General features: G+C 56.0%; 12 protein-coding genes across 12 annotated transcripts; 5 read left to right on the forward strand and 7 right to left on the reverse strand.

The window, feature by feature from the left end:
• The first annotated feature begins 50 nt into the window (after positions 1-50).
• On the forward strand, positions 51-1,814 carry C7974DRAFT_398137 (Saccharopine dehydrogenase). Its single transcript, XM_046142280.1, has 4 exons — positions 51-187; positions 233-275; positions 326-473; positions 526-1,814. Exons 1-4 carry the CDS (start codon positions 172-174, stop codon positions 1,717-1,719), a joined length of 1,401 nt encoding a protein of 466 aa, XP_045995744.1. The 5' UTR covers positions 51-171; the 3' UTR covers positions 1,720-1,814.
• Positions 1,815-1,910: 96 nt separating this feature from the next.
• On the reverse strand, positions 1,911-2,902 carry C7974DRAFT_315155 (uncharacterized protein; the record flags this gene model as incomplete). The annotated part of the gene is made up of 2 exons (XM_046138498.1): positions 1,911-2,470; positions 2,524-2,902. Coding segments are annotated over 2 exons (939 nt in total), but the record flags the coding sequence as incomplete, so codon positions are not given.
• Positions 2,903-3,889: 987 nt separating this feature from the next.
• C7974DRAFT_457470 (maltose permease MAL61) lies at positions 3,890-6,156 on the reverse strand (the record flags this gene model as incomplete). The annotated part of the gene is made up of 5 exons (XM_046146057.1): positions 5,465-6,156; positions 5,233-5,408; positions 4,910-5,172; positions 4,313-4,857; positions 3,890-4,262 (listed from the first exon to the last, which is right to left on the reverse strand). Exons 1-5 carry the CDS (start codon positions 5,725-5,727, stop codon positions 3,890-3,892), a joined length of 1,620 nt encoding a protein of 539 aa, XP_045995746.1. The 5' UTR covers positions 5,728-6,156.
• A 302-nt stretch (positions 6,157-6,458) lies between these two features.
• C7974DRAFT_426041 (putative cellulase) lies at positions 6,459-7,907 on the reverse strand (the record flags this gene model as incomplete). The annotated part of the gene is made up of 1 exon (XM_046144505.1): positions 6,459-7,907. Exon 1 carries the CDS (start codon positions 7,566-7,568, stop codon positions 6,459-6,461), a length of 1,110 nt encoding a protein of 369 aa, XP_045995747.1. The 5' UTR covers positions 7,569-7,907.
• Positions 7,908-8,214: 307 nt separating this feature from the next.
• C7974DRAFT_426042 (bacterial alpha-L-rhamnosidase-domain-containing protein) lies at positions 8,215-10,992 on the forward strand (the record flags this gene model as incomplete). Its single annotated transcript, XM_046144506.1, has 2 exons — positions 8,215-10,005; positions 10,051-10,992. 2 exons carry the CDS (start codon positions 8,215-8,217, stop codon positions 10,990-10,992), a joined length of 2,733 nt encoding a protein of 910 aa, XP_045995748.1.
• Positions 10,993-11,044: 52 nt separating this feature from the next.
• Positions 11,045-12,786, reverse strand: C7974DRAFT_220915 (cellobiohydrolase-like protein II precursor). The gene is made up of 4 exons (XM_046137163.1): positions 12,255-12,786; positions 12,034-12,206; positions 11,752-11,979; positions 11,045-11,705 (listed from the first exon to the last, which is right to left on the reverse strand). Exons 1-4 carry the CDS (start codon positions 12,524-12,526, stop codon positions 11,191-11,193), a joined length of 1,188 nt encoding a protein of 395 aa, XP_045995749.1. The 5' UTR covers positions 12,527-12,786; the 3' UTR covers positions 11,045-11,190.
• Positions 12,787-13,408: 622 nt separating this feature from the next.
• C7974DRAFT_220943 (Sodium/hydrogen exchanger family-domain-containing protein) lies at positions 13,409-15,949 on the reverse strand. Its single transcript, XM_046137164.1, has 4 exons — positions 15,509-15,949; positions 15,319-15,455; positions 14,747-15,269; positions 13,409-14,699 (listed from the first exon to the last, which is right to left on the reverse strand). The coding sequence occupies exons 1-4, from the start codon at positions 15,750-15,752 to the stop codon at positions 13,609-13,611; spliced, it is 1,995 nt and encodes a 664-aa protein (XP_045995750.1). The 5' UTR covers positions 15,753-15,949; the 3' UTR covers positions 13,409-13,608.
• A 773-nt stretch (positions 15,950-16,722) lies between these two features.
• On the forward strand, positions 16,723-19,205 carry C7974DRAFT_220959 (uncharacterized protein). Its single transcript, XM_046137165.1, has 2 exons — positions 16,723-17,200; positions 17,250-19,205. Exons 1-2 carry the CDS (start codon positions 16,814-16,816, stop codon positions 18,909-18,911), a joined length of 2,049 nt encoding a protein of 682 aa, XP_045995751.1. The 5' UTR covers positions 16,723-16,813; the 3' UTR covers positions 18,912-19,205.
• A 962-nt stretch (positions 19,206-20,167) lies between these two features.
• Positions 20,168-20,554, forward strand: C7974DRAFT_314451 (Cyanovirin-N; the record flags this gene model as incomplete). The annotated part of the gene is made up of 2 exons (XM_046138460.1): positions 20,168-20,300; positions 20,349-20,554. 2 exons carry the CDS (start codon positions 20,168-20,170, stop codon positions 20,552-20,554), a joined length of 339 nt encoding a protein of 112 aa, XP_045995752.1.
• Positions 20,555-22,448: 1,894 nt separating this feature from the next.
• On the reverse strand, positions 22,449-23,877 carry C7974DRAFT_398150 (uncharacterized protein). The gene has a single exon (XM_046142281.1). The coding sequence runs from the start codon at positions 23,517-23,519 to the stop codon at positions 22,683-22,685; it is 837 nt and encodes a 278-aa protein (XP_045995753.1). The 5' UTR covers positions 23,520-23,877; the 3' UTR covers positions 22,449-22,682.
• Positions 23,878-23,882: 5 nt separating this feature from the next.
• On the reverse strand, positions 23,883-24,725 carry C7974DRAFT_398153 (uncharacterized protein; the record flags this gene model as incomplete). The annotated part of the gene is made up of 2 exons (XM_046142282.1): positions 24,316-24,725; positions 23,883-24,277 (listed from the first exon to the last, which is right to left on the reverse strand). The coding sequence occupies exons 1-2, from the start codon at positions 24,562-24,564 to the stop codon at positions 23,885-23,887; spliced, it is 642 nt and encodes a 213-aa protein (XP_045995754.1). The 5' UTR covers positions 24,565-24,725.
• Positions 24,726-24,836: 111 nt separating this feature from the next.
• Positions 24,837-25,829, forward strand: C7974DRAFT_415024 (mitochondrial hydrolase; the record flags this gene model as incomplete). The annotated part of the gene is made up of 2 exons (XM_046143852.1): positions 24,837-25,084; positions 25,133-25,829. 2 exons carry the CDS (start codon positions 24,837-24,839, stop codon positions 25,827-25,829), a joined length of 945 nt encoding a protein of 314 aa, XP_045995755.1.
• Between the last annotated feature and the right edge of the window lie 539 nt (positions 25,830-26,368).

Here is a 26,368-nt window from a genome sequence, read left to right on the forward strand (position 1 = left end):
GCTTTGCTCCAGGGTTGTTCCGAACTTCGGGCGCTTTGTGGCGGCGATGACGACCGCGGAGTTCAGGCGGGGTATTCGTCGGACTCAAATTGAATTTATCGGTAGCTCTCTCACGCAATATATCTACAACCCCAATTTTGATCTTGAGAGTTTTTCCTAGATCAGAACAAAATGGAGGCAATCATCAGTGAGTACTTTGTGCCCGCTAATTGAGACATACTGACCGACACAGACAAGTTCGAGACCGTTCTCGGCGGCGTCAACTCGACCGGAAAGTGAGTGCATTCGAGTAACGACTTGTGAACTCAACGCTGACCGCTACAAGGTCAGTTCTGCTGCTTGGTGCTGGTTTCGTCACCCGCCCAACTGCTGAGATCCTCGGCAAGTCTGGCGTCAAGGTCGTCGTCGCCTGCAGGACTCTCGAGAAGGCACAGGCTTTGGCCAAGGGCATTCCTAACGCCCAGGCGATCAGCGTATGCGAGCTCTTCACACCCTCAGCTATAGTGCCCAGGCTAACTCTACCAGCTCGATGTCAATGATGCTGAGGCCCTCGACGCTGAGGTAGCCAAGGTCGACGTTGTCATCTCGTTAATTCCTTATACCTTCCACGCAACTGTCATCAAGTCGGCCATCCGCAAGAAGAAGAATGTCGTCACAACCTCATACGTCTCGCCCGCGATGATGGAGCTCGATGCTGAGGCCAAGGAGGCTGGCATCACCGTCATGAACGAGATCGGTCTTGACCCTGGTATCGACCACCTGTCTGCCGTCATCACCATCGACGATGTCCACAAAGAGGGCGGCAAGATCCTCTCCTTCAAGTCATATTGCGGTGGTCTTCCCGCCCCAGAGTCCTCGGACAACCCGCTCGGATACAAGTTCTCGTGGAGCTCCCGCGGCGTTCTGCTGGCGCTGAGGAACGCTGCCAAGTACTGGGAGGACGGCAAGGTCAAGGAGGTCGAGGGACCCGAGCTCATGGCCGAGGCCAAGCCCTACTTCATATATCCCGGCTACGCCTTCGTCGCCTACCCCAACCGCGACTCCACGCCCTACAAAGAGCGCTACAATATTCCCGAGGCCCAGACCATTGTCCGTGGTACCCTCCGCTACCAGGGCTTCCCCGAGTACATCAAGACCCTCGTCGACATCGGCTTCCTGGTCGAGGACGAGAAGGACTTCCTCAAGCAGGGCGAGCAGCGCACATGGAAGGACGCCACTGCCAAGATCGTCGGTTCGTCCAGCGACAAGAAAGAGGACATTGTCTGGGCAATCAGCTCGCGTCACAAGTTCCCCTCGACCGAGGAGAAGGAGCGCATCATCGCCGGCCTTGAGTGGATTGGGCTCTTCTCCGACGAGAAGATCATTCCCCGTGGCAACCCGCTCGATACCCTCTGCGCCACACTCGAAAAGAAGATGCAGTACGAGGCCGACGAGCGCGACTTCGTCATGCTGCAGCACAAGTTCGAGATTGAGAACAAGGACGGCAGCAGGGTCATCCGCACATCCACACTTGCCGACTACGGCGAGCCTAAGGGCTACTCCTCCATGGCCAAGCTGGTTGGTGTACCCTGCGCGGTCGCTGTCCAGCAGGTTCTCGACGGCACAATCAAGGAGAAGGGTATTCTTGCTCCCATGGACCCGGCTGTCTGCAGGCCGCTGATGAAGGTCCTTGAGGACAAGTACAACATCCGCTTCAGGGAGAAGACTGTCGCTGCCTAGATGAGCACGCTCTGACGGGTGTTTGGAATCATAGAATGAAGATTTCAAGGGTATCGTTAGTGTAGATAAAAGAATCTCACGTTTGCGCTCACCCATTCAGTTTCACATATGGTAGCCTTATTTGTGATGTTTATACGAGCTTATGCCATGTCATGCTATGTCATGTCTCCCACAAGCCATGAGATGAGTGCTCAGTCCAGCCCCCCGGTCGGTGGCAGGCTCTTATTCCCACTCGCTGGCTTCTTCGCTCCGCCGCCCATGCCGCCTCCAAACATGCTTCCCAACATGTCAAACATAGGGTTTCCCTGCTTCGGTATCCTTATCCCAAAGTACATCTCGCCGAGCTGATCTAACGCCTCGTCCCAGTTGGTGTCCTTCAAGTGCGCTGCATAGTGGCTCTTCAGCTGGCGGAACAGGCTGGGGTCGCCGCGCTCCACACTCAGCAACAACAGCCCCAGGAAGTTGAGCAGCGGTAACGACGGGTATACACGCAGGTCCGAGGCCGACGTGGACACCTGCTGGGTCTGCAAGCCGGCTTTGCTAGAGAGCCGCGAGGTGAATAGCAGGAAGAACTTGTTGGCCGAGCGCAGATTGCCGGCAAGGAGATACGGCAGGACGCCGCGCGCAGCGTATAGGGGTGCGGTGTGCGAGTCGTCGGCGCAGTACCACGCGTACTCGAGGTTCGCGAGGGCTTCAGGCGAGTCTTTTGTGCCGAGCACGAGATGGCGTTCCGCGTCGTAAGGCTCGAGCTCTTTGGGTTCATGTCAGTCTTCATCTCAGCCTAAAGCAAAATTGCCTACATACCCTCTGCGAATGCGCTGCCCACGACGTGGTGGATCTCGGGGTCGCCAGCGGGATACTCGCCAAACTTTGCGCTCCAGGCCACCATCTCGCCGACAAACTTCTTCTTCGTAGGTTCGTTTGGCGGGAATGCGCGCAGCAGTGTCACTAGCTTGCCTCTACTGCTCGCATCAGGCTTGGTCTCGCTCTTGTTGAAGACATCGATGAGGAAAATGCAAAGGTCGCCGCCCGAGCCGCCCTGGCCGGCTTGCAGGAGGGATTGCGCGCCGCGAAAGAGGATGTCGGTTGCTGAAGGCCAGTCAGAGGCCTTCGTGTAGCGGGATGCGATTACGCGGAGCTGCTGGTGGGCTTCATAGTATTGGCCCTCGGCGATTCTGTACGGGCGTCAGTGGGGATTGGACGTCGTCCCGTTGCTTTCTGACCTCTCCTTCTGGCGCTGAATCGTCTTTTCGATCTTAGCAGACATCGCAAAGATTGAGGCAATCTAAAAGGGAAACCGTCCTGTGTCGTGAAGTGCACACAGTCTAGGTGTTGATATCGAGCCGCGATGACCGCATTGACGCACGACCCCGCTAGTTAAGACAGCTCTCACAACCAGTCGCACCTGCTGTCCGACCATCACCAACACCACACACAGCCAAAAAGTCACCGCGTCGCCCAATTTTTATGACCCGCGAAAAACGATTGTTGCGTTGTCTTGCACAGTCCAGAAGCGAAAAGTAGAACATAGGCACACTCGACCAGCAGCAGCCGCTCAACACACCCATCAGCAACATCTCTCCATGAGCGACAGTTTTCTCTCCAACCTGACCATAGCAGGAGCAAAAGTTATCGTGCATCGAACGGGAATCGAACCCTATATTGATATTAGAACCTCATATCCAGATTATGGAAGGTGTTAGCTACCGTGCCTGAAGCAAGTCCTGCCGTGAGATGGGAAGCTTCAATTCTACCACTAAACTATCGATGCTGTCCGATGAGAGACTGAAGACGTGTACGGAATATATCTCGGGCAAAGCCGTATAGACCGCATGGAAGACACCACATACTTACCCTGAAACATGAAGAAGTGCTCATCATGTAAGCTGACACATGAGTAAAGAGGCGGGGCGAGCGGAAGAAACTGCCCCTCATCTATCGACCGACATAACCGGGTCTGATGCCTGAGGCCTGGGGTGGAAGGAAGCGAAAATCAACCGACAAACGTCACTCGATATGTCACTGTGCTGACCATACTGGGTTCCGGATTCAGGTTTGATCAAGGCCAGTAGCTATCAGGTAAGGACTGTGGTACATGTATGCGTTCAAAATTACTTATTGAGATAAACTGGCCCATCGTCGATCCATTTCAAACTACCTCCACGTGGACTTAATTATAATCACCACGCACCGCCTTCTTGAACTGCCTCGCCGACACGTTTCTCTCGAACAGATAATCCAGGTCCTCGTACGACTTAGCCTTCGTCTCGGGCAAGTACAGCCAGGACAAGCCCAGCCCCAAGAAGCAAAAGAAAGCAAAGACCAAGCCGATTTTGCCGCCCAGGTTGCCTGCATCGGCATTGAACATGTAGGGCACTGAGATACTGAACGCAACACCAGCTAGCGCGTTCGTCATGAAGCCAATGGCAGACGACTTTGCCCTGAGGCGGACAGATGACATCTCACCGATGAGGACTGGCCAGGTGGTACCGACGCCGAGGGTAGCAATGGCGCCGACGAGGAGGATCGATACACCGATGAATCTGAGAGACGTTAGACCTGGACAATAGTATAAGTCACGAGAGATGCTTACTTTAGGGCGTTCGTGTTGTGCTGGAAAAAACCTGCTACACCCTGGCCAATGAACACGATACCTGTCGCGGCGCAAGAGTATAGCACAATGACCCTCCTGCCAAAACACGTCATTGTCACACCTGCGATACAAATACAAACGATCTGGACGCCAATACCAATCTGCGAGATCTGTAGCGACTGTGTCGGACTCATACCAGCCATAATCAGGAAGTAGTTGGCATTTGCAAGCAGCGAGACGCCGAGGAGATACTGCAAGAGTGCAACTAGCATGATGATGAACGAGCGTCTGCGGTTACTACCTTGGAAGCATTCAGTGAATGAGGCGTTGCCGCTGTTGGCATGTTGTTCCTGCTCATGATCGAGGATGGCTTGTATCTTGCTCAGTGCGAGATCGGCATCGATTTTGGAGCCGTGAAGACGCAGGTACGACTTTCTTGCTGCGGCGGGCTCGTTGCGGGCCATGAGCATGGAGGGAGACTCGGGAACGACGAGACCGGATATGATAGCAAGGCCGCTGAAGCCCCATTGCACAGCGAACGGAATCTTGTGTGTTGTCAGTTGTATGTCGATGAGTGGTCGACGGTGTTGGGCTTACTCTGAAAGACGACACATCGAAGACCATAATGCGCGAGAAGACCAGTGTTACCGCCACGAGCTGGCCGATGGAGACTGCAAAAGGAAACACCGCAAGTAGAACACCCCTGAGCTTAACGGGTGATATCTCCGAGACGTACGTCTGGCAAGTCGTCATAAGCACGCCGATACCAGCGCCCGTGATGATCTTCGAGAATAGGAACAGAGTACGGCGGCCTGTCAAATCTACGCCGGACTCTGGTGAGGCGTATGCGAATGCTGTACCTATGCATCAACCAATGTTAATTGGCAATTTCCTTGACAAGACACAGCTTGCAGACGTACCAATCGCGGACACAAAACCACCCAGAACGAAAGCCATACGGCGACCGAAGCGGTCCTGGAAAGGGGCACTTCCAGCAGCACCGATCATGATACCAAGCTGGATGAAAGCAGTCCACAGGCCCTGCCAGAGTGCAGGCAAGATTAATTGGCCATTGTACTGCTCGCCATAGGTCATGCTATCACCTGTTAGTACCGCCACACCACAGTCTATCCAGATTAGGAGAGAACTCACGAAAACGCTGGCAGCGCCGTCACTGCACCAGTCACCAAGATATCAAACCCGAACGCAAGGCTCCCAGCGTTCGCCAGCACGGTGTAGGCGATGATACGCGGACTGCTCTTGATCTCCTGCCAGACCGTCTGCTCGACTTCCTGGTCTGGAAACCCCTTGAGATCATCATGCTCTTCGACGATTTCGTTGTGCAACGGCGCTTCCTTCAGCTCTGACACATCAACGATGCTGTGAGGATTGGGGTTTGCTGTGAAAGACGGCATTTTGAATGAGATGAAATGGCCTGTACTGCTGGACGGTCTGGTCTGGGGAAGCTGAGGTCGTACATATACCCCGGTAGTGACTCCACATCTGGGGTACTAGAATCTGGGGCAAGGGGCTGAGCTCATCCAGATCCATGGATCTGGGCGTGCTTTGGGCAGCCGACTTGGCGATTTTGCGGGATGTGGGGGAATCGGAGATGCCTTCGATAGTGAGGTGTTGTCAGCAATCAAGGCTTCGTGACACGAATCGATGGACGGGTGATTGCTCTCCGAGCTGCGCCGAGCAACATCTGCAACGACCTATCGTGCGACAATGAACGAGGCTTGTGTATCAGCTAGATCGTGTGCATCGGATGGGGCGATCCCGGTCGGCTCCACGTTATACTTGGCACCCATCCATAGACTTAGCCTTCCAGACCATGTCGCGATCTATGAACAATGTTTGTGATTAGAGTACACACTTTAGAACCAGTTCAATGCTGGTTGCTTGTTCTTCATCCCACCAACGGAGGTGAACGGCGGCAGTGTTCAGGTGATTAAACAAAAGCTGAAACAAAGAGCAATCTCTCAATCAGAGCTTCCCGAAGTATCGCGATATAATGATGCAACCAACGATTCAGATGTGAGATACTAGACTTTGTACATGATCAACATCGCAAGATGACAATTGCATTTCTTAAATTTAAGGCGCAGACAATCGCCGACTTTTGAGACTTGATGATCATCAAGACCTAACCCTCCCATGGCGTCACGACGCCGTCTTTGATCATGTCTAGATAACTCCAGTAATCGCGCTTGCCGCCTTCACCAGCAACCTTTGCATCGCTGTCGACCCTCCCCGACCAGTAGATGTTGCCCTGCGTATGCTTATTGAACGAGGCCCGGCCAGCTTCGAACAGCTCTTTGCGCTTTCTCAGCTGGTTATTGAGCTCTGTTTCAATTGACCACTCTCCGATGACCACAGGAAATTTCTGCGTTTTGTTTGCCGTCTTGCCGTCTTCTTCGATGAGTGGAAGGACAGTGGCAGAGTCGGCCTGTCGCCCAGCGAAATAATAGATGTGAACGTCGATGACGATGTTTGCTGATTCTGGCAACCGGCTTGACCAGTACTCTTCTCCTTTGAAGGAATCTTGGAACATAATGGGAATGCTCCTGTTAAGAGCTTCAGTTCGCTCAATCACGCCGAGAATATACTTTAATAGCCAGTCTGCTGCTTTTTCGGAGAGTGCAAATGGGGTACCGAACGTTCGTAGGTCCTTGCTGTCAACAGCTTCGTTGACAGGAGCGAGGGTGTAGGATCCTGGGTGTCCAGATCCATTTTGGATGTAGTTCAGGACTGCATCTACCGCTTGATACGATAGCTCTAGATTCTCTTCACTGTAGAACCAGGCGCCATGCCCATGGGCCTCCCCTATCTCCAACCAGTTGACACCTCCCGGCAGAGCATGTAGGTCGAGTACGATGTGCATCCCGTATTCCTCGATTGCATACGTAGCCAACTCTTTCATGATCTCAACTTGAGGTCCGTGATAGTGCGGCGAGCCCGGCACTTTGATCCATGCTGCATAGACGAATGGTATGCGCAAGACATTGACTCCGCGAGATGCAAATGTGTCAATGTCGGCTTTGGTGAACCAAGTCTTGTAGTGCTTATCAAGGGCTGGACCGGCCGCACCAAACTGCTCGCACGCCGTCCACTCATCGTGAGTGTTACCGTGTTCCTCGAAGAATTTCGGGACCATGAAAGTCTCCAGACAGAACCAACTACCCAGGTTTACTCCGTTGGCCTTGTATGTGCGCCAATCGACGTATTTGGCATTTTGTTGCGTTATCGATGTCATAGTGATGATGGGTATCTGAATTGGTCGAATCGTTACGGATAATGTGGTGGGCTAATGGCATATATACACTTCTCAATCTCCTTGATTTCATGAGCTGTAGTCCGGGGTCTCGGGGTCCTGCGCATGACTGTCATGAGGCCAGCCTGAACGGGCTACTTCCCTCCACCTCGGGAGTAAGCTCCACGTGACAAAATTTGGACTTGCCCTCGGGGGCGGAATGCTGGTGCATAGCTGCTTGCGGAGATTTTAACAGACTTGAGGCGTTCGTCCTTGAACTCCAATCAGCGGCCGTGTAAGCCGCGGACATAGGTGTCGGCATGCACCCAATGTGGCCCCTCCTGTCCCGTAGTGGCAATTTCGGTCGAAGATGACCCAAGCTGCGGGGATGGAGCGCGCCTAAGCGAATGAGATGCCCCAAGAAAAGTGGAGAAATCGTAAACTACACTACCTTTCGGCTCCCTGAGGCTCTAGAGGCTCTACAAGCGGCACGAAGGAGGCAATCACAAGCGCCATCCGAAGTCATGCCAGCTGTAGCGTATCGTACATTTCTCAGTCGGACTTGGAAAGTGATGCATTTGACAGCCAAACACCCCGCCTAGCAACTACGCGTTCCCTTGACTTCACAACCGCTTCAGTTATCCCAGCAATGACACAACTTGGTAAGGTAAGGTTTGAGCATTATCAGCCAGAGAATGCTCTCGGTGTTCATGAGACTCAACCTCGGATATCATGGACGTACAACAGTAGCAAGCCAGGCTTCCAACAGCGAAGCTACAACGTTGAGCTCACCGAGATTTCACCCGCTGGAAAGCCGAAGATTATCTGCAGCACCAATGTGACCTCGTCAAAGTCAAATCTGGTGCCATGGCCTGCAGATAAGCCCCTGCGATCAAGGCAGCGCATCGCCGTCAAGATCCAAGGCGTGTCCGAGAGGGGAGAAACCACATCCTGGAGCGAACCAAGCATCCTCGAAACTGGCCTGCTCGACTCTTCGGACTGGACGGCGCAGCGCATCACCGGTGGAGATATCAGGGATCCGACGAAATCACATCCAGAGCGACTCTTCCGCAAGTCCTTTGATCTTGACACTATGGTAGCATCGGCCCGTCTGTATATCACTGCGCAAGGTCTCTACGAGGCCGAGATTAACGGCGTTCGTGTCGGCGACTACTTTCTCGCGCCCGGCTTCACAGAGTACAAAGATCGACTCCAGTACCAAACGTACGATGTTTCGAAGCTGCTGCGTCCAGGCAATAACTGCATTGGAGTGCGGGTAGCTGAGGGCTGGTACAATGGTCGAATTGGGTTCGAGGGTGGGAGACGCAACATTTGGGGTGACACGAATGCGTTTCTTGCGCAGCTCGAGGTGACCTTGAACGATGAAAGCGTGCAGCAAGTTGTTTCTGACGTCACCTGGGCTGTTACGGAGGGCCCAATTCGGATTGCTGAGCTCTACGATGGCGAGAAGTACGATGCAACCAAGGAAGTTGACGGCTGGTCTCTGGGAGACAACGGTAGCGGTGATGGCTGGCAGAAGGTCAAGGTCTTGGACCCTCTGCCAGAACGAACGAAGCTCGTGGCGGGCTACGGAGAGCCAGTGCGCAGGATCGAGACTGTGAAGCCAATTGAGCAGATCACAACGCCCTCCGGAAAGACCGTCCTTGACTTTGGCCAAAACCTGGTTGGTTACGTCAGGATAAACAAGGTTCGCGGTACGGCGGGGCATAAGATTACGCTCAAGCACGCTGAAGTGCTTGAGCACGGCGAGCTAGGCACAAGACCACTTCGAGATTGCAAAGCTACGGATGAGTACATCCTCAAGGGATCCCCGCAAGCTGAGTCCTGGGAGCCGAGGTTCACTTTCCACGGCTTTCGTTACGCTCAGGTTGATAATTGGCCGGAAGAGTCTTCTCTAGCTGACTCGATAGAAGCCGTGGTGTGCCATACGGATATGCAACGTGTCGGTCACTTCGAATGCTCTGACATCAACCTCAACAAGCTATACCAGAATGTCTGCTGGAGCATGAGGGGCAACTTCCTCTCCATTCCCACTGACTGTCCTCAGAGGGACGAGCGACTGGGTTGGACAGGTGATCTGGCACTATTCGCTCCTACAGCCGCATACGTCTACCAATGCGCTGGTATCCTCAAAAACTGGCACACCGACTTGGCGATCTGCCAAAAGAGGCGAGATGGCCTGCCACCAATGGTATGCCCCGATCCCCTTGAAGGCGATAAATTCTGGGACTTGGGCATCCCCACCGCGATCTGGCACGACGTTACGGTCCTTGGCCCATGGGCTATGTATCGCGCCACCGGCGACGTCGAAATCCTGCGATCCCAGTACGAAAGCATGCAAGGCTGGATCAGCAAAATCCAACGCTACGAAGGCAGCGCAACCCCCAACCTATGGCATCCCGACGTTTTCCAACTCGGAGTAAGCCCCCTATCCTTCTCATTTCTCTTCCACTAACATCCCCAGGACTGGCTCGACCCTGCAGCTCCCCCCGATTGCCCCTGGCAAAGCAAAACAGACAGCAAACTTGCCTCCGACGCCTTCCTAGTCCACACCCTGCACCTCATGACCACCATCGCGACTCTCCTTGCCCACCCCTCCGACGCCACAACCTACAAAGCCGACTACACCGCCGCCCGCGCCCAGTTTCAAGCCGAATGGACGACTCCAAACGGACGCTTAGTATCGGACTCGCAAACCGCATACGCTCTTGCGCTAACCTTTGATCTGCTCACACCCGCCCAGCGCGCACCCGCGGGCGACCGCCTTGCGCATCTCGTGCGCCTTAATAGCTTCAAAATCGGCACCGGGTTCGCCGGAACGCCGTACGTATGCGAGGCACTCGTTGCGACGGGTCACGCGCAAGTAGCGTATGGCATGCTGCTCGCCGACGCGTGTCCCAGCTGGCTGTACGGGATCCGGATGGGGGCCACCACGACTTGGGAGCGCTGGGATAGCATGCTGCCTGATGGGAGCGTGAACCAAGGGGATATGACGAGTTTCAATCACTATGCGTACGGGGCTGTGGCGACGTTCTTGCATGAGCGGGTCGCGGGGTTGAGGTGTCTAGAGCCTGGGTGGGAGAGGGTGCGGGTCGAGCCGGTGGTCGGGGGGGATATTGGGTGGGCGAGGGCAAGGCATGAAGGGCCGAGGGGGGAGGTGGGGGTCAATTGGAAGGTAGTGGGGAGTAAGTTCAAGATAGAGGTTGTCGTGCCTGAGGGGGTGACGGCAGAAGTGTGTATTCCGGACGGGAAGGGGAAGCGCGAGGAGACTGTTGGATGTGGAAGGTGGGAATTTGAGACGGCTTACGAGAGGACGTATAAGTGGCCTGTGGATGCTATTTCGCCGCTGCCACCTGCGCTCCATGATCTCCAGAGCACCTTAGGGGAGCGCGGTCGAGAAGACTAGTCAGTCGCGATGTCAGTAGACACGGCGTCGGCCTATCAAACAAACCCATCAAGTTCAAACGAGTGTCATTTACTTAGCCCTCTCCCCTATCGTTCCGTCTCCTCCTATATACGTAGATACTCCATATTTGCAATCCCTTCTCTCGAAAGGCGGAAGGTATGTACAAGAAAACCCGAAAACACACCTGCGACTTCACATCTAAAAGGATGGCTTAGCATTCTTAAGCAACATCTCGAAGTAGGCCTGGTTCCACTGTCCCGCCTCGGGACTGGGCTTGAACGCATCGCTCAATCCACAGAACGAGTCGTAACGCACAGCCGATGAGTCGCTGGTACCATCGCTCTCACCACCGGGCTTAACCCATACAAACGAGTCCACTTTGCTTGATCCCGTGTTGGTAGTAGGTCGCACACCGAATCCAGCACCGTTAACGTTGCACCAGTGGCCCCACTCCTGGCGCAGGCCCTGGACGGCGTTGCGGCCAGTGTCGACGATGGCCTGCGACGGCATACCGGCAGCGGTCAGGTATGTGGCGAAGGTCTCGACGTAGGACTTCTCGTTCAATCCCTTGTTATACTGACCGTCGCCGGCAGCGAATTCGCCGGGTGTCAGGTCCCAGGCGTTCCAGCCAGCAACGTTGGTGGAGATGCCGCGGAGGGATTTGGGCTTACCCGCTGCAATGTAGGCGTCGGCGAGGACCTTGGCGCCAGGTTCTAAAATATGTCAATTATGAAGATTATGGGGGGGTTCTGGACCTACGGAGATTGTCGTTCCATCCGAGCCAGCCGCCATGTCCGGCGTCGAGGTACATGGCTACGTTGGGGAGGTTGAGTTGCTGGAGGGCATATGCGACGCCTTCGCGGTAGCCGGAGGCAGAGGCCTGGCATGTCGCGAGGTTGGCGTTGGTGACAAGGTTGGGGAGAGAATCAGGCTCAATGACCAGAGAAATGGCGACCTTGGGGTACTTCTTGAAGATGGCAACAATGGCTGCAAGTGTCAGTGAAAAGAACAAAGAGTTGACTATGGACACGAAGAGCTTACGATCGATGTACTGTTTCTTGTAAATATCAAGCTGGCCGACGGCGAGCTCACCGTTGGAAGCCTTAGCAGCACAGTCACGGCCGGGAAGGTTGTAGATGACAAGAGCAGCAATCTGGTTGCAGCCAACGTTCTTGATAGCATCTTCAACTGTAGCAATCTTTGCACGAGTATCGCTAAAGACCGGTCAGCCAAACCACTTTACTACACGCGACCATACTCACATCCAGAGGTAGGTTCCAACGCTGGCAACCTTTGTTGCCTTTGCCTTCAACGCGCTATCAGTGATGGAGGCAGCGGCGGAAGAGACCTCAGACGAGTAGAACTTGTTCGCATAAATAGAACGTCCTGCAAAGGGATTGCCGGAGAGAGTGACAGCGGTCGCGCAGGCGCTTGCAGCCTGGCGGGCAGTGATCGGGCCCTGCTCGCTAGGTGTGGGAGCAGCGAAGGCACCAGTGATGGCGGATGCCAGCAAGGCAGTGAATACGAGCTTCATGTTGGCGAAGGGAATGAAGAGCGAAGGACTTGAGTTGTGGTTGCTTGAATTCGTTCAGAGCTCAACTCCCTTTTATATCCACATGTCGTCTACGACTGCAGTGTATCTCACAGCTGAGTACTGACACGGTCGTACGCAGCTCATCAGGAAGCAGGCCCGTAACCCGCGAGATGTGATGATCATGGTCTGTGCAATTCGAAATGTGAAACTTCCATAACTTGGCTGCAGGTAGAATGTGCTCGTGCTATAGAGAGACTAATGGTCAGCTGATATTAGACTGAAGATCACTCCGGAACCTCATTTCAAAAGAGGCGGAACTTCGGACCTGCATTAAAAGTCACTATAGTCAAGGCAAATATAACTTGCCATAGTCCAGGGTCGGGCGTGCTCTGAAGCTTCGACAGATCAAGACAACAAGCTTGCAGGCGGTGGCGCTGTCGCGTTTGGAGATATACTCAGCAACCCAGGGGATAATCTCGAATGGCTTGAATACGAGGAAACGTGAACAGCCGAGTGCGGCTCATCTCCAGCGAAAGCATAGATGAGGATTCATCTGAGCCGCGTTGCCATAGCATGCATATTCCAGATTAGGGTTTCCCCGCAAGACCGGGGATTTCCAGAAACCATAGGCTTTCACAGGGTCTGCCCTTGCTGTCGAGCGTGAGACGCCACTATTTGCCATGATGAGTGGTTGCGTAGAGTGAGCTAGTTTGAGGATTGTTAGTGGATTAATCTGTTGTAATATGGAGGGCACGCTAGCGGCTTGACCCTTCCCGAACAAGCACGAGAGTAAAGTACCTTGAAGTACTCAAGCCTTACCCGGTGACCTCGTAAGCCTCCAGTGCCTAGCAGTTTACTGAACCGTGCAAAGCTTGGATGTACATTCAGGGAAGCCACATGCTGCTGAGGAACGTTTGTTGTGGCGAATATGGAGGATCGAAAGACATAATGCTATAGCCTAAATGCATTGCAAATATTTGCTACCGCGGTTGTTCATACGCACATCGCTGATCGCGTCAAGCGATGCGGCAATCAATGTTCCCCAAACGCCAGATATGCTCGAATGCTACAAATCCCAGATCTTACACGTTGCTAGGTCCTGGCTTTCCTTGCCCCGGGTCCAGAAGGAGATGTGGTTTTAAGAAGCCATCATCAATGTGTTTGAACGCGTTGGCTGGGTCCTGGCTTATTTCGCTGAACAATTGTTTCACTGCGTCTGTCGCAGCAGCGACTCTGCTCGATCCTTCTCCTGCCCCAGTCTCTGCCATTCTATGGCCCGAGGTCGGGTAAAGTGGATCGAGTGAGGCGCCGGCTGGTGATGCATGGCGATTCGGTGATCTACGCGCGTTGGGTGGAAGGTCGAGGTCTGCATCGTCCTCGTCAGCGGAGTTGCTGTCGCCAGGACTTAGAAGACCTTGATCAGCACCATCTCCGAAACGCTGCTTGCTAGAGTTCCGTCGCATTGGCTGCCCATTGGGTCTTGTGGGAGGACTGCTGCGACCCACGGAGCCGCTGGAGTATGCGCCATTGACATTGCTGAGCCCGAATCCATTCTGACTGGGTTGAGGAGTGTGGCCGATGCCTGCGCCCTTGTTGCGCTGGAAGGTACCACCGTTGACGACCTCGATATCGAACTCGTCATCGGAGTCAATCTCCTCTACTACGCCAGTGCGAATACCAAGAATCTCCAGCATGCGTGCCGTTGTGCCGCCAAAAATGATGACGGTCAGCACGACTACAACGAGCACAGTAGCGCGTAAGGTGTCGCCATTGTTGCCTGTCAGTCCAGCTGCAAGCGCAACACCCACAGCGCCACGTAATCCCGCCCAGTATATCATGGCCTGGTGTGCGTACGGAATCTCCTCTTCAGTGGTGTCCACACCGCGGCGCCGCTGGCGATATCTGGAGACAGCATTGATAGCCTTTGACAAAGGGAACACAGCAGCCCAACGAGCGGCACAGATACCGGCCACTGTGATGAGGATGAAAAGGGGCTTGAAGTCGAGCTTTCTGTCGGTAAAGAGCGACAATCCAAGATAAATGAAGATGAAGTTCTCCGACAATTGTGAGGTGACTTGGAAGACAAACTTGGTCGACAGCTGGGTGCGCCTGGACATGTTGTGGTAGGCGTAATGCTTGAGACAGATGCCACAGAACAGAAGCGACACAATACCTGCAGACGGTAAGCAAAGACTAGAGCAGAATAGCGAGACGACTTACCAGACATGTGAATAGCGTTGGAGAGGAAGTATGTAAGGTATGCGACAAGGATGATCAAACAGGTTTCGGTCTTGGGATAGCGCCTAACATAAGTGAACTTCAACGTCAACGATGCGATGATGCCGACCATGACGCCGATGAACAGGCTGCCAAAGAAGACGCCGAAGAAGATGCCGAAAGCCTCGAACAGGCTCATGATGCCCAGTGTCTCTGCGCCGTCCTTGTACTTCTGTGCCGTCTCGAACAAGACAATGGCAACAGCGTCGTTGAGGATTGATTCGCCGAAGATGAGGGTGTACAGCTTCGGCTCGACCTTGTATGTGTCGAAGATGGCGAGGATTGTGACGGGGTCGGTGGCTGAGAGGGTGGCGCCAACGGACATGGCTTCGACGAAGTTGATCTTGAAGCCATCGAGGGGGATGCGTGTCCACAGGAACAGGATCAGACCGAGCGACACGGCAGATATGAAGGTGCCGGCGAAGGCAAAAGTAAGAATGCTACCAATATGCCTAAAGAAGTTGCCCTGGACGGTGTCAGCGGGATGTTGGGAGGCGGGATGCAAGGAGGCGCACTTGATGCAGCTCGTAGCCGGCGGAAAGAATGATGGGCGGCAGCAGGAGGTTGAAGAACATCTGGTAGTCGAAGCTGACAGCATCCAGGACGGAGCCAACTGCGCCTGTGGCGCGGAGGATGAGGCCAACGACCATGCCTGGAGGGTATTAGTGAGGCTCTGGGCCGGGGGCGTAGGGACGGGCGACGGACCGGCGAAGATGGACAGGACGGTCTCGTGGACGGCCTGGATCTTGCGCGTCTGCATGATGTAGCTCGTGAAGAGGGCGATGATGAGCAGCACGATCAGGATGGAGAGGGCCCACGAGGTGAAGATCTCCTTCTGGCCAGCCTCGGGGGCGTCCTCTGTCGGCGCATCAGCATTCGGACGATTCAGACGGTAGACGGCAGACGAGCACGGCGGGGGACTGACCATCTGGATCCGCGTCGATGGCATCGCGCTCTGGGGGCAGGGTCAGCACAGCAGTCCACGCGCGGCGTGCAGGCGGGTCGGCGCACTCAGCAGTTGCGCCATCATGGCCCAGGCGACCGTCGACACCATGGTGAATGGTGACTGGGGCCGCAGCGCTTTCTCATCAGCAGCGGGCGCGGGGGAGCGCGTGCAGCGCGGGCGGAGCGGGCAACGGGCGGGGAGCGAGCGCGTCGTGGGTGGGTGTGCGAAGGGCTGTAGAGCGCAGGTGGCCGCGGAGAGAGCTTCGTTGTCTTGTCTCGATGCTGGTGCCTGTGCGAACAAGGGATCTGATGCGCGCACAGGGTCCAAGACCACACGTTGCGGTACCTAGTCCACGCAGCTTTGCGCAGTTCGCGCAGTTTGCACACTTCACTCGCGGATGCTTCAGCGCCAGAGCAGGGCATGCGCACAGGCGGTCTGGTGGGCGTCCGAGATGGTCGGCTGCAAGCCTCTGCGAACTGGCGGAGCTCTCCTGACCTGCGCGGCTGCCATCTGCGCCGCTGCGGCACTGCGCCCGCCGCGAAGCTGTGCTCCCAAAACGCCGCTAGCGCCATCGGCCTCAACGACGTCACTCCCACCTGACAGCCCGCAGACACAGCAGTCCAGCCGCTCCAGGCTCCACGGAAGCGCATGCCCTGCTTGCTTGTCGGGCTACACCAGCCTCACCGCTCTTCCGGCGCGCTCTTAAGCAGCAGCCGCCGCCCGCAGACTGCCCCCGCGCTGTCTGCGTGCTTGTCTTTGCCCTCACGTCTGCCCGCACCTAGGCCGCCGGCGCTGAACCGTTGCAGCGTGTTGCGCCGTTGAAGCGTGTTGAACAGTCGAAGCGCGCCAGCGACCCTTGCCCCCAACGGGTCGACGACCATTGGCACATTTCCAGTGACTTCATAGGCCCTGCAGGATCTGCCACGCTTAGCCTGCCGTGCGCCTGCCTACCTTGGAAATCTCCTGGCTGGACGTCTTCGTCGCCTTGGTTGCTCTCTCGTTCGCGTCTCCCTGCACCGCCGTCGCCGTGCCCGCCGCCGACTGCACCCTCCTCCACCGCCGCCATGCCGTCCTCGTCCCGCCGCCGCGACGACGACACCATCTCCGAGGCGAGTTCCATCTCGTCGCGGCGATCCGTGCCCGGCCCGCCGCCCATCGACACGCGCATGTCGCAGTCCGGCCGCCCGCGCCCCAAGTTCGTGTCCTTCAGTCGCGATTCTGACCTGTCCGCCCCGCCCAATCGCGACCAGGTCAGCGAGTCCACGCCGCTCATCGTCCCCGACCACGCCCGCGAGACCGACCGCCTGCTCAAGGAGCCCACCTTCGCCCAGGAAGACGACGACTACTTCCCCGAGTTCGAGGAGACAAAGAGCAGCTTCTTCCTCTTCCTGCTGACCCTCGGCGGTCTTGGTCTGCAGATTGGCTGGTCGGTCGAGACGTCCAATGGCTCGGTAAGAGTGCGCCTCCGACCCCATGCATCCATGCTAACCGCCCGCCCAGCCCTATCTACTGTCCCTGGGCCTGAGCAAGTCCATGCTGGCTCTCGTCTGGATCGCCGGCCCCCTCTCTGGTGTGCTCGTGCAGCCCTACGTCGGCCTGAAGAGCGACAACTGCAGAATCACCTGGGGGAAGAGACGTCCGTTCATCATCGGCGGCGCTGTTGCAACCATCGCCTCCCTGATGCTCCTCGGATGGGCTCGTGAGATTGTGGCCGGCATCGGTAGCCTCTTTGGCGCCGAAGCTGACAACCACTGGGTCGTCACCATCACCATGTTCTTCGCTGTGCTGCTGATCTACGTCCTTGATTTCGCCATCAACGTCATCCAAGCTGCCATTCGCGCCTACATTGTAGATGTCGCCCCGACCCACCAGCAAGAATCAGCCAACGCGTGGCTTATGCGGTCTGCTGGCGTTGGAAACATTGCTGGCTACCTGGCTGGCTACATCAACCTGCCCCTCTACCTCCCGTGGCTCGGCGACACTCAGTTCAAGGTTCTTTGTGCCATTGCCTCATTCATCATGGCCCTTACCGTTGGTGTTAGCTGCACCGCTGGCGAGCGAGACCCTACCCGGGATCCGCCACCGCCTGAGCAGCAGGAAGGCGTCATTGCTTTCTTCAAGAGCCTCTCCGTATCTGTCAACAGGCTCCCAGATCAGATCAAGCGTGTCTGCGAGGTGCAGTTCTTCGCCTGGATTGGATGGTTCCCTTTCCTGTTCTACATCACCACCTATGTCGGCGAGATCTACGCGGATCCATTCTTCGAGGCGAACCCCCACATGTCCGATGCAGAGATCGACAAGGTCTGGGAAGATGCAACTCGCATTGGCACCCGTGCCCTTTTGGTCTTTGCTTGCACCACCTTCTTGTGCTCTGTCATCTTCCCCTTCATCATCCCGCCTAGCTTCCAGGCTCCCGAACCTGAGCCACAGCCTCCTACACCTGGTACTCCCATGAGACCCACCACTCCCCTTACCCCTGCAACTCCCCACTCCATGGGTGGCTCTGGTTACTTCACGCTGAGGCCTAAGCGCACAGGACCCCCCAAGTCGAAGATGGACAAGTTTTACGCCGCCCTCGACAAGTTGCAGATCAAGTCTCTTACTCTCCGTCGGTCCTGGTTCATCTCTCACATTGTCTTCGCCATCCTCATGGGCTTAACGTTCGTGATCAAGTCGACCATGGGCGCTACCATTCTTGTTGGCGCCATCGGTGTTCCGTGGTGTCTTACTGGTTGGGCACCCTTCTCCATCATCGCTTCTGAGATATCTAAACGCGATGCCATCCGCCGTGGTGCCATCAAGCCGACGTCCGAGGAAGAGCAGGCTGTCGCCGAGGGTGCTGATGCTGGAGACGCGGATTCCGCCGGAGTGGTACTCGGTATCCACAATGTCGCCATCGCGGCCCCGCAGGTCATTGCCACGCTTGTCAGCTCCGTTATCTTCAGGGCCCTTCAAAGGCCCCGTGGTGTCGCAGGTGACGATAGTGTAGCTTGGGTTCTGCGATTTGGTGGTCTATGCTCCATCATCGCTGCTTGGCTGACGCTCCGAGTACATGAAGAGAAGGATCTGGAAGAAAGAGATGAGGAGCGACCTAGCCGCAGGAGGCGCTTGTCGGAGTTGTCCAACATGACATCGGTTCTGGACGGACATTCCGGGCGGTAATCTGCCATTGTGGAGCGACGCACTGTACACCTACTGTTTCATTGCGCAGTGCATGGTGGATTCTTTACAACATCCATCGACGGGGTCTTCGCACCAAAAGAGCTTGAATACTATGCATTACGGCGAGCGACGGAGTTACCTGGCTGCATCTTTGTTACGGAGTTACGGGCAGGCTTAATACACGAACAGCTGATCAACTCTCCCCTAATAAAACCCTTGAAATGCTGAAGTAGAGTCTTTACCGTGTTCTCACCGCCCGATAAGCCCCGTAGCCTTGGATGTGACGAACCGTTAACAAATCATACTACCCCTCAGAAACAAACACACGACATGGACTTGATCAAACACTAAGGATCGAGAGCCGCGGGGTCGTTGATGTGCGGTCAGCTCGAGCCTCGCCTCGCCCAGCGCACGTAGCGCGGAGCCTAGCGCGGAGCCAGGATTGACTTCGTACCGCACCCCACACGTGCACACCCTTGTCTTCTTTTACGAGACGTATGTTAGATCCATAGAAGATGTCTCCCATCACCAGGAAAGAGTACGGGATAGAATCGTAGATGAAAGCTCGACAGTCTTCTCAATGTTGACCTACTCCCACCAGCCCTGGCCCGACCCGACCCATCGTGTCTCCACTTTGTCAACGGTTCCAAATGCGCAACTGTAAACGACCCGCAGCCAGTACGCATCGACCCACCTGTGATGCGCCCCGAAGTTCCGCCACAAATCACACACAGCCACGCATGCGCAACGCGGCCACAGCGTGGCGCCTTGCATGGCTGTGCCCACTTGGCGGTCTTCGAGGTGGCCGGAAGGACGGTGTGACCTCAGGGTCCAGCAGGCCGTGATATGCAACTGCTTCGTTTTGAGAAGCTGATGTGAACGCTGCGATCTCCAAGCCGGCTCGGCGGCATTGAAGCAAGTCTCCAGCCAACGATAGCCGTTGAATGCACACACCCCCTGGCCACGGGCTTCACTCCAGGGTTCTGGGTCTCGCTCACCGAGGTGCACGGTGGAGCTGACGAGCGATTTCGTGATACTGTTTGCAGGAAGGCTCGATGTTTGATGCCCCACTTCTCTCTTACCTCGCGGTTGCTCTGACCAGGTGGTTGACGTGGATCTCCACATAAAGTTCAGAGCTCCCCTGCTCGAAACCTTTCCTCTATATATACACTCTCCTCTTCAGCTCTAAGTCTCTAAACCTCTTCACTTCTTACCACATCTTCCAACCAACTCTTCCAACCAATCCGTCTATATCAATGTCTTTCCACTACTCAGCCGAGGACATCCGCATCGAGGACGGTCACATCCTCAAGGCCCGCCTTCAGCGCGCTGACGGCGAGTGGAACGACGCCGAGATCAACCTCAACAACCACATCGGCAACGACAGCGGTAAGTCTTCCCATGTTCGTCGTACGTAGCTTCACTGAAACCCATTAGGCCACTTCATCTGGGACGGCGAGAACTTCTCCGGCTCTGCTGAGGACGTCGAGTTCAGCATTGAGGGCGATGGCTCCGTCCCTGTCCTCCGTGCCACTCTCTTCGACCAGGAAGGCAACGGCCACCGCCGTGACGTCAACCTGTCCGAGCGCGTCTCCAACAACAACGGCGAATTCAACTACAGTGCGTGCTCTGCTGCTGCTTGAGACTGCCTTTGCTAATCGATGTACAGACTAAGCGTTGACGTCGTTTATGAGATGATGCACGGTCATATTCAGCAGTTGCTCACCTCTACCATGACAATGAATGAAATAAAGTAAAACTTCAAATGCGCCCTCTCCTTCCATCACCAATGTGTCATCCATGTTCCTGATTGCCATGCTATATTCTCCGATTGTTTGGTGTTTGCTAGCCTGCATCCCTTCGCAAACCCAACTCGAGTGACTTCAATCCAACCTGCTACTGCTGGTATTTCTTCTCTGTCCTATCTAGCAATTCTCATGTGCAGAATGCGTTCCAACCTTCCGCGCGTGTCTCAAAAACTTTCTGGGCTTCCTTGATTCCTCGCTCAAGTACTTTTCCATACCCGTCCCACTGTTGGTGCATGCCATGACATGCAGGCCATCCAACATATGAAACAGATGCGACGAAGAGCAGAGTGGCTCAAGAAATCTGTATTGACATCCTGCAGAGCGAAATCTTAGAGACTAGCCCCTCACAAAGCTACTTCCACGCTAGTAATACACTTCACTCGGACATGTCAGCACACTCTAGCAATTATTATAGTACATCCAGTATAGTCGTTGACTGGATTGGCATAATATATACATCGAACGCAATATCTGATACGTATATACGTATTGTAACATGTCACACATTATAATATATACTCGACAGACAATCGGTACGCGAACCCTGTCGTCAAAACGCTTGTTGAAACTTCAAGACAACCCAGCATCCAAACAACGATTTACCTGAACTTTGCCATCAAATTTGACAGAAGGCGTACACAATAGGAATGCACGTATAGAGTCTAGTCTCGCATGGACCATACTTTGGCACTGTGTCCGCACTTCGCTTTCACCTTCACTTCCGCTTCGTATCCCACAAGCTCTGACTCCGCTGTCGATAATGGCGTGCTATTGGACAAATATGGGTCTAGAGGAGCAGTTATCAGTGTATGTGACGTAAGAATCGCATTGTTCTGCCTGGAGACGCGCCACGAAGCAAACGGCTGCGAGCGTCACTGCGAGATTTTTGGCTCTTTTCACTTTCACTTCTGCCCAATTTGGCTTCGCTCCAGCTCAACTCGACTTCACCGCGCATGGTCATTGCTCCACTAGCGCTTCACTGCTTCCCTTCATAAGAGCTGCCCGCCTCGACCTTTCTGTTCGTTAGAACCAGTTCCACCACAGCTTCACAGCTTCGAAATCAACATATCTTTGCCTCCACCTTCGGGTCTTCGATTGTCTCTCTCGTCTTCTTCTTGAACTCGGTTCTCCTCGCTGTGCTTTGCACGCAGGACCTTCACTCCTCCCTTCCTCCCTCCCGCCCACCTCACCTTCCTCACCACGAGCGGGTCTGCAGAGATGTCGACCACCAAGCCATCTGTAAGTGCTCTGTACGCCATGCAATGTGCCTGACCAACACCTCCAAGCTGATGGAGTTGTGCTTGCGGAGGTGGACGCCGCGCGATGGCGACTTCGAGGGCGCAACTGCTCTCCCTCCTCCCCTCTTCTCTGGGCCGAGTGCCCCACGCCCGACGTCCGCACGCAGGATGCGGACGTACATGAACCGGATCGCCAACAAGGTTGCCGAGATGCGCCTTGGCGACGGTGACGACCTGCCTGCGACGTCCACCAGGACGATGAACGAGATGTGGCTCTTCAGGGGCAGAGAGCCGGAGTATTGGCCCAGGCCTGTCACCTACCAGGTGTACTTGGCTCAGCTCGGTGATGCCTCTGAAGAGGTCACATCTCGGGACGAAGAGATGCGCGAGGACATCCCGGTCCCGTCCCCATCTCCCTCCCCCACCTCCTTGGACGAAGACATGAGCGAGGACCCGTCCCCCTCCTCCCCCTCCTCCTCCTCCTCCTCCCCCTCCGACGAAGACGAAGAGATGAGAGAGGACACCACGGCCTCGTCTCCATCCCCGGCCTCGTCTCCGTCCCCGGCCCCGTCACCAGCCGCGACCACATCCCCGGCCCCGTCCTTCCTCTCGTTGTTGTCTTCCGCCCCGGTCCCGGCCCCGGTCTCGACTCCGTCCCTGGTCCCCTCCCCCTCCCCCCCAGCAGTCTGGGGCAAGCTGGGCCGCCTGGGCCCCAACTTCGACGTCTACCTGCGGGACGAGAGCAGGCAAGTGTCGAAGGATGTCCTGGAGATCGTGCCGCCCCTCCACCCTGACGTGATGAAGCACGTCAGGGAGGTCACGATCTCCGGGGGCTTGATGAGGCTGCTCAAGCTCCGCTTCGCCCAGGGACTTGTGTCGGTGGTGCAGCTTCGGGCCCTCTGGCGCTGCGCCGTCCGAGGCCGCGCCAGGCTCGAGCCGGTGGTTCGATACCGGGAGGCCTCCGCGCTGAGCGAGGCCTTCCGCGAGCTGCTGGCAAGAGTGCCGGCCCGCGAGGGTGTCTTTGCTGCTATCGCTGCTCCTCCCGCCGACTTCGCCGCGTCCGCGTCCGCCTCCTCCTTCGCCGCCTCGACCGGCTCAACCACCTCCGCTGCCTCCTTCGCCTCATCCACCACCTCTCTGGCCTCCTCTGCTGCATCCCTCGCTTCGTCTGCCGCCTCTGTCGCCGCCACCCCTTCTGTCGCTGCCGCACCCTCCTCATCTGCCGCCGCGACTGCCGCCCCCTCCACCCCGCCCGCCGTCTCGCCCCTGGACCTCGACAGCCAGTGCATGGTGGGGCTGTTGAAGCAAGCCCACGAGTACATTGTGAGGCAGACGTGGGCCAAGAAGGTCCCACACATGCTGGAGATGCCGTGGAACGACCAGGCGAGGATGGAGAGGGTGGTGAAGTACATCATCCAACACCCCAGCTGGGGTGCGAGGAGCTTCGACACGGCAAAGACCAAGATCGAAGGACTGTACGCCGCCGGGGCTGCCGACCTGCCGCGACTCCTGTGGACCTGCAGCTTGTCCCTGCAGGACACCGACATCCAGCCCCAAGCCATTCCGAGGGGCTCAGGCTCATGCAGCTATGAGCAGTACCGCAGGGAGATGGTGCGGAGGCTGTTCAACATCATGGCCAACAGCACCTACGACAACCTGTCGTTGGCGCTCATCGACAGGTGCATGTCGTGGGAGGAGATCCGCGCCCTCGCCCAGCGCGAAGAATACGCCTTCCTCGAGTCTCGCATCGGCACCACCAAGCCTCGCATGAAGCGCGACTACGAGCGCTTCATGACAGCGTTGCTCGCGCGTTGGACGGACCGCAGCACCCTGCGCGACTACGTCGCCGCCCAGAACCCCCCTCCTCCTCCCTCCGCTGCCGCCGACAACAAGAGGCGCGCCCCCGCAAACGGCACTGCCGTCGCCCTCAAGCGCGTGCGCCCGGAAGATGCTCCCCCCGCTCCCATCGTGGACCGCCGCCGACCCCGCTCCCGCGACGCCAATAACATCGACGCAGCACCCGCCCAGCGCGTTCGTCTCGACCCCAGAGAGTAGGTAGTACGGCGCCAAAGCAAATCTCGACCGATAAGGCGATGATATGCTGTCGTACTACTCTCGCTGGTGGCCGCCTTCCTTGCCCAAGACGCGTTGTTGACCCACAGGGCATCAGCGCGTCAGGTGAGGTGGTGTGCCCGAGATGGAACGTGCTGGCTGGGCAGGCTGGTGGTGTTGGTGTTGACCAGGCGATATGGCATGGCAGGCTTGTTCTCGATGACGCGGCTCTCTCTCTCTCTCTCTCTCTCTCTCTCTCTCTCTCTCTCTCTGGATCTGGTGTGGTATTGTGGTGTAGGATAGCACAGCGCGTTCTCGGTGACGCTCTTTCTCCTGGTATGGACTCTTTTGTACACCGCATCGTTCGTCCCTTCTCGATGACGCAGCTCTTGATCCTGGCATGGATTCATTCGCAGATAGCACAGCTCGTCGCTTCTCAATGACGCAGCTCTTTCTCCTTCTCTTCACATGACTCTCTATGACTACCTTGAATGTTTGTAAATCGTGATTTGATCGCCCTTGTGATATAAATGTAATCACCAGTCTCAGTGGCATCGAACACACGCAGGCCGTCGCGCTTCAGGTCCTCGGGGTCACCAAAGGCCTGGCATCGCATCTCACAGCTCTCGCTCTAGGCATGAGACTGATCGCTGAATCAGCCATTCCACCGGATTTCGACATACTCCACAATCCAACATGAACATATAAGGTTGATGTTGGTGTTGAGTAAAGTGGCCCCCCTGCAAGGGTCACTACTTAGCGCGATGACGTTGGCGCCAGAAAAAAGTCCCGTTCCGCGATGTCGGAACAGCGGTATCCAGTACACAATGCACGCGACAGTTTGCAGCTTGAGGCTGCTCGGTGCGCCGGGCAAGATTGCGAGACATGCGGGGAGGGTGCCTTCTTGGTCGGCTTCGCTCCTGTCTGGGTCGCGCTCATTCCATGCATCTGCGAGCTTGCGGGTCGTTGATCTTGCGTACAAGCTTCACGATAACGGCGGAAAAGCTACAGGCGACCCGATTGTGATCATCCACGGTCTGTTTGGCAGCAAGAGGAACAACCAGAGCGTCAGCAAGTACGCTTACACCTGCCATTGCCTACCAGAACGGTGCTGACGACGCAGTGTCTTTGCCCGCGAACTGTCGCGCCCCGTCTACGCGATCGACACGCGCAACCACGGCGAGTCGCCCCATGACAAGACACATAACTACGTCGCCCTTGCCGAAGACGTCGAGGCCTTCCTCAAGAAACACAGCTTGAAGAATTCCACCCTCATCGGCCACTCCATGGGCGCAAAGACGGTCATGGCAATGGCGCTGCGCAACCCAGACTGCTGCGCCAACATCATCCCCGTCGACAACGCCCCCGTTGACGCCGCCCTCTCCTCCGACTTCCCTAAATACGCCGAAGGCATGAAGAAAGTGGAAGAAGGCCAGCCCAAGAGCCAGAAGGCCGCAGACGAGATCATGCAGCCCTACGCCCCCGACCTGCCCGTCAGGCAGTTCCTGCTGTCGAACCTGGTCCGCCCGGCGCCCGGACAGCCCATGCAGTGGCGCATACCAGTTGGCATTCTGGCCAAGTCGCTCGACAACATGGCAGACTTCCCGTTCACAAACCCCGATCAGCACATGTTCAGCAAGCGTGCGCTCTTCATCCGCGGCACTAGGAGTCACTACGTTAGCGACGAGACGCTGCCGATCATCGGCCGCTTTTTCCCGCGCTTCGAGCTCGTTGACGTAGACTCCGGGCACTGGGTGATTAGTGAGAAGCCGGAGGAGTTCATCAAGGCGGTTGTCGATTTCCTCAAGGAAGAGCAGTAATGTTGAAGCGGGTGGTTTTGTGTCAAGGCGGTTCATGGAGGCGTGCATATAGAGTAGGTCGGTCCGTTCATACCCATAGATTTCATACCTCTTGTGCGATAGAAAGAGCCTGGGAAGGCGTAATACGTGGGCAGCGAGGGGTCTGTAGTGATCAGATGCCGGTCTGGTATTCTTCAATTGCCTTTCAGCAATGTCATATTGGCAAATCAGGATGTTTGTTTGCATCAGTCTTTGGGAAAGTCGTGTTACGTCATCTCGGACCACTACTACCGGTACTGGTGTCACTGCATATATTCCCGGGAATCCTTTCATCTCAACTTTTGGCAACAACCTGACCTGGACTTTCGGGATCGTAATAATGTACCACAGTCGCCTCCACACCGATACAGCCTCGCGTGTGGTTCGTTGATGCACGTTCCCACGCCAGTGTTCCAGACGAATGCAAACACATCACAGCGTAAACGGCATCATGCAGCGGAAGACGGCCTGTTGCCTGTCGAATTGCCACGATTCGCCGTGTAGCTTTTTGAGAGCTCAGC

This window comes from Boeremia exigua (genome assembly GCF_020726555.1).
Source record: "Boeremia exigua strain MPI-SDFR-AT-0100 chromosome Unknown C7974scaffold_8, whole genome shotgun sequence".
Lineage (NCBI taxonomy): Eukaryota > Fungi > Ascomycota > Dothideomycetes > Pleosporales > Didymellaceae > Boeremia > Boeremia exigua.

Bases quoted from the DNA above. Each gene is read 5' to 3' on its own strand.
- C7974DRAFT_398137 (XM_046142280.1), top strand. The intron at 276-325 runs GTGAGTGCATTC...GACCGCTACAAG, and splicing joins GGCGTCAACTCGACCGGAAA to GTCAGTTCTGCTGCTTGGTG. The intron at 474-525 runs GTATGCGAGCTC...TAACTCTACCAG, and splicing joins CTAACGCCCAGGCGATCAGC to CTCGATGTCAATGATGCTGA.
- C7974DRAFT_220915 (XM_046137163.1), bottom strand. From the start codon at position 12,526: ATGAAGCTCGTATTCACTGCCTTGCTGGCATCCGCCATCACTGGTGCC. The intron at 11,980-12,033 runs GTAAGCTCTTCG...TGACACTTGCAG, and splicing joins CAAGAAACAGTACATCGATC to CCATTGTTGCCATCTTCAAG. The intron at 11,706-11,751 runs GTAGGTCCAGAA...GACATATTTTAG, and splicing joins CGGATGGAACGACAATCTCC to AACCTGGCGCCAAGGTCCTC.
- C7974DRAFT_220943 (XM_046137164.1), bottom strand. From the start codon at position 15,752: ATGCCATCGACGCGGATCCAGATGGTCAGTCCCCCGCCGTGCTCGTCT. The intron at 15,456-15,508 runs GTCCGTCGCCCG...AATACCCTCCAG, and splicing joins CGTCCTGTCCATCTTCGCCG to GCATGGTCGTTGGCCTCATC. The intron at 14,700-14,746 runs GTAAGTCGTCTC...TACCGTCTGCAG, and splicing joins CAACGCTATTCACATGTCTG to GTATTGTGTCGCTTCTGTTC.
- C7974DRAFT_220959 (XM_046137165.1), top strand. From the start codon at position 16,814: ATGCCGTCCTCGTCCCGCCGCCGCGACGACGACACCATCTCCGAGGCG. The intron at 17,201-17,249 runs GTAAGAGTGCGC...CCGCCCGCCCAG, and splicing joins TCGAGACGTCCAATGGCTCG to CCCTATCTACTGTCCCTGGG.
- C7974DRAFT_398150 (XM_046142281.1), bottom strand. From the start codon at position 23,519: ATGGCTTGGGGCTGGATGTCGGTGTCCTGCAGGGACAAGCTGCAGGTC.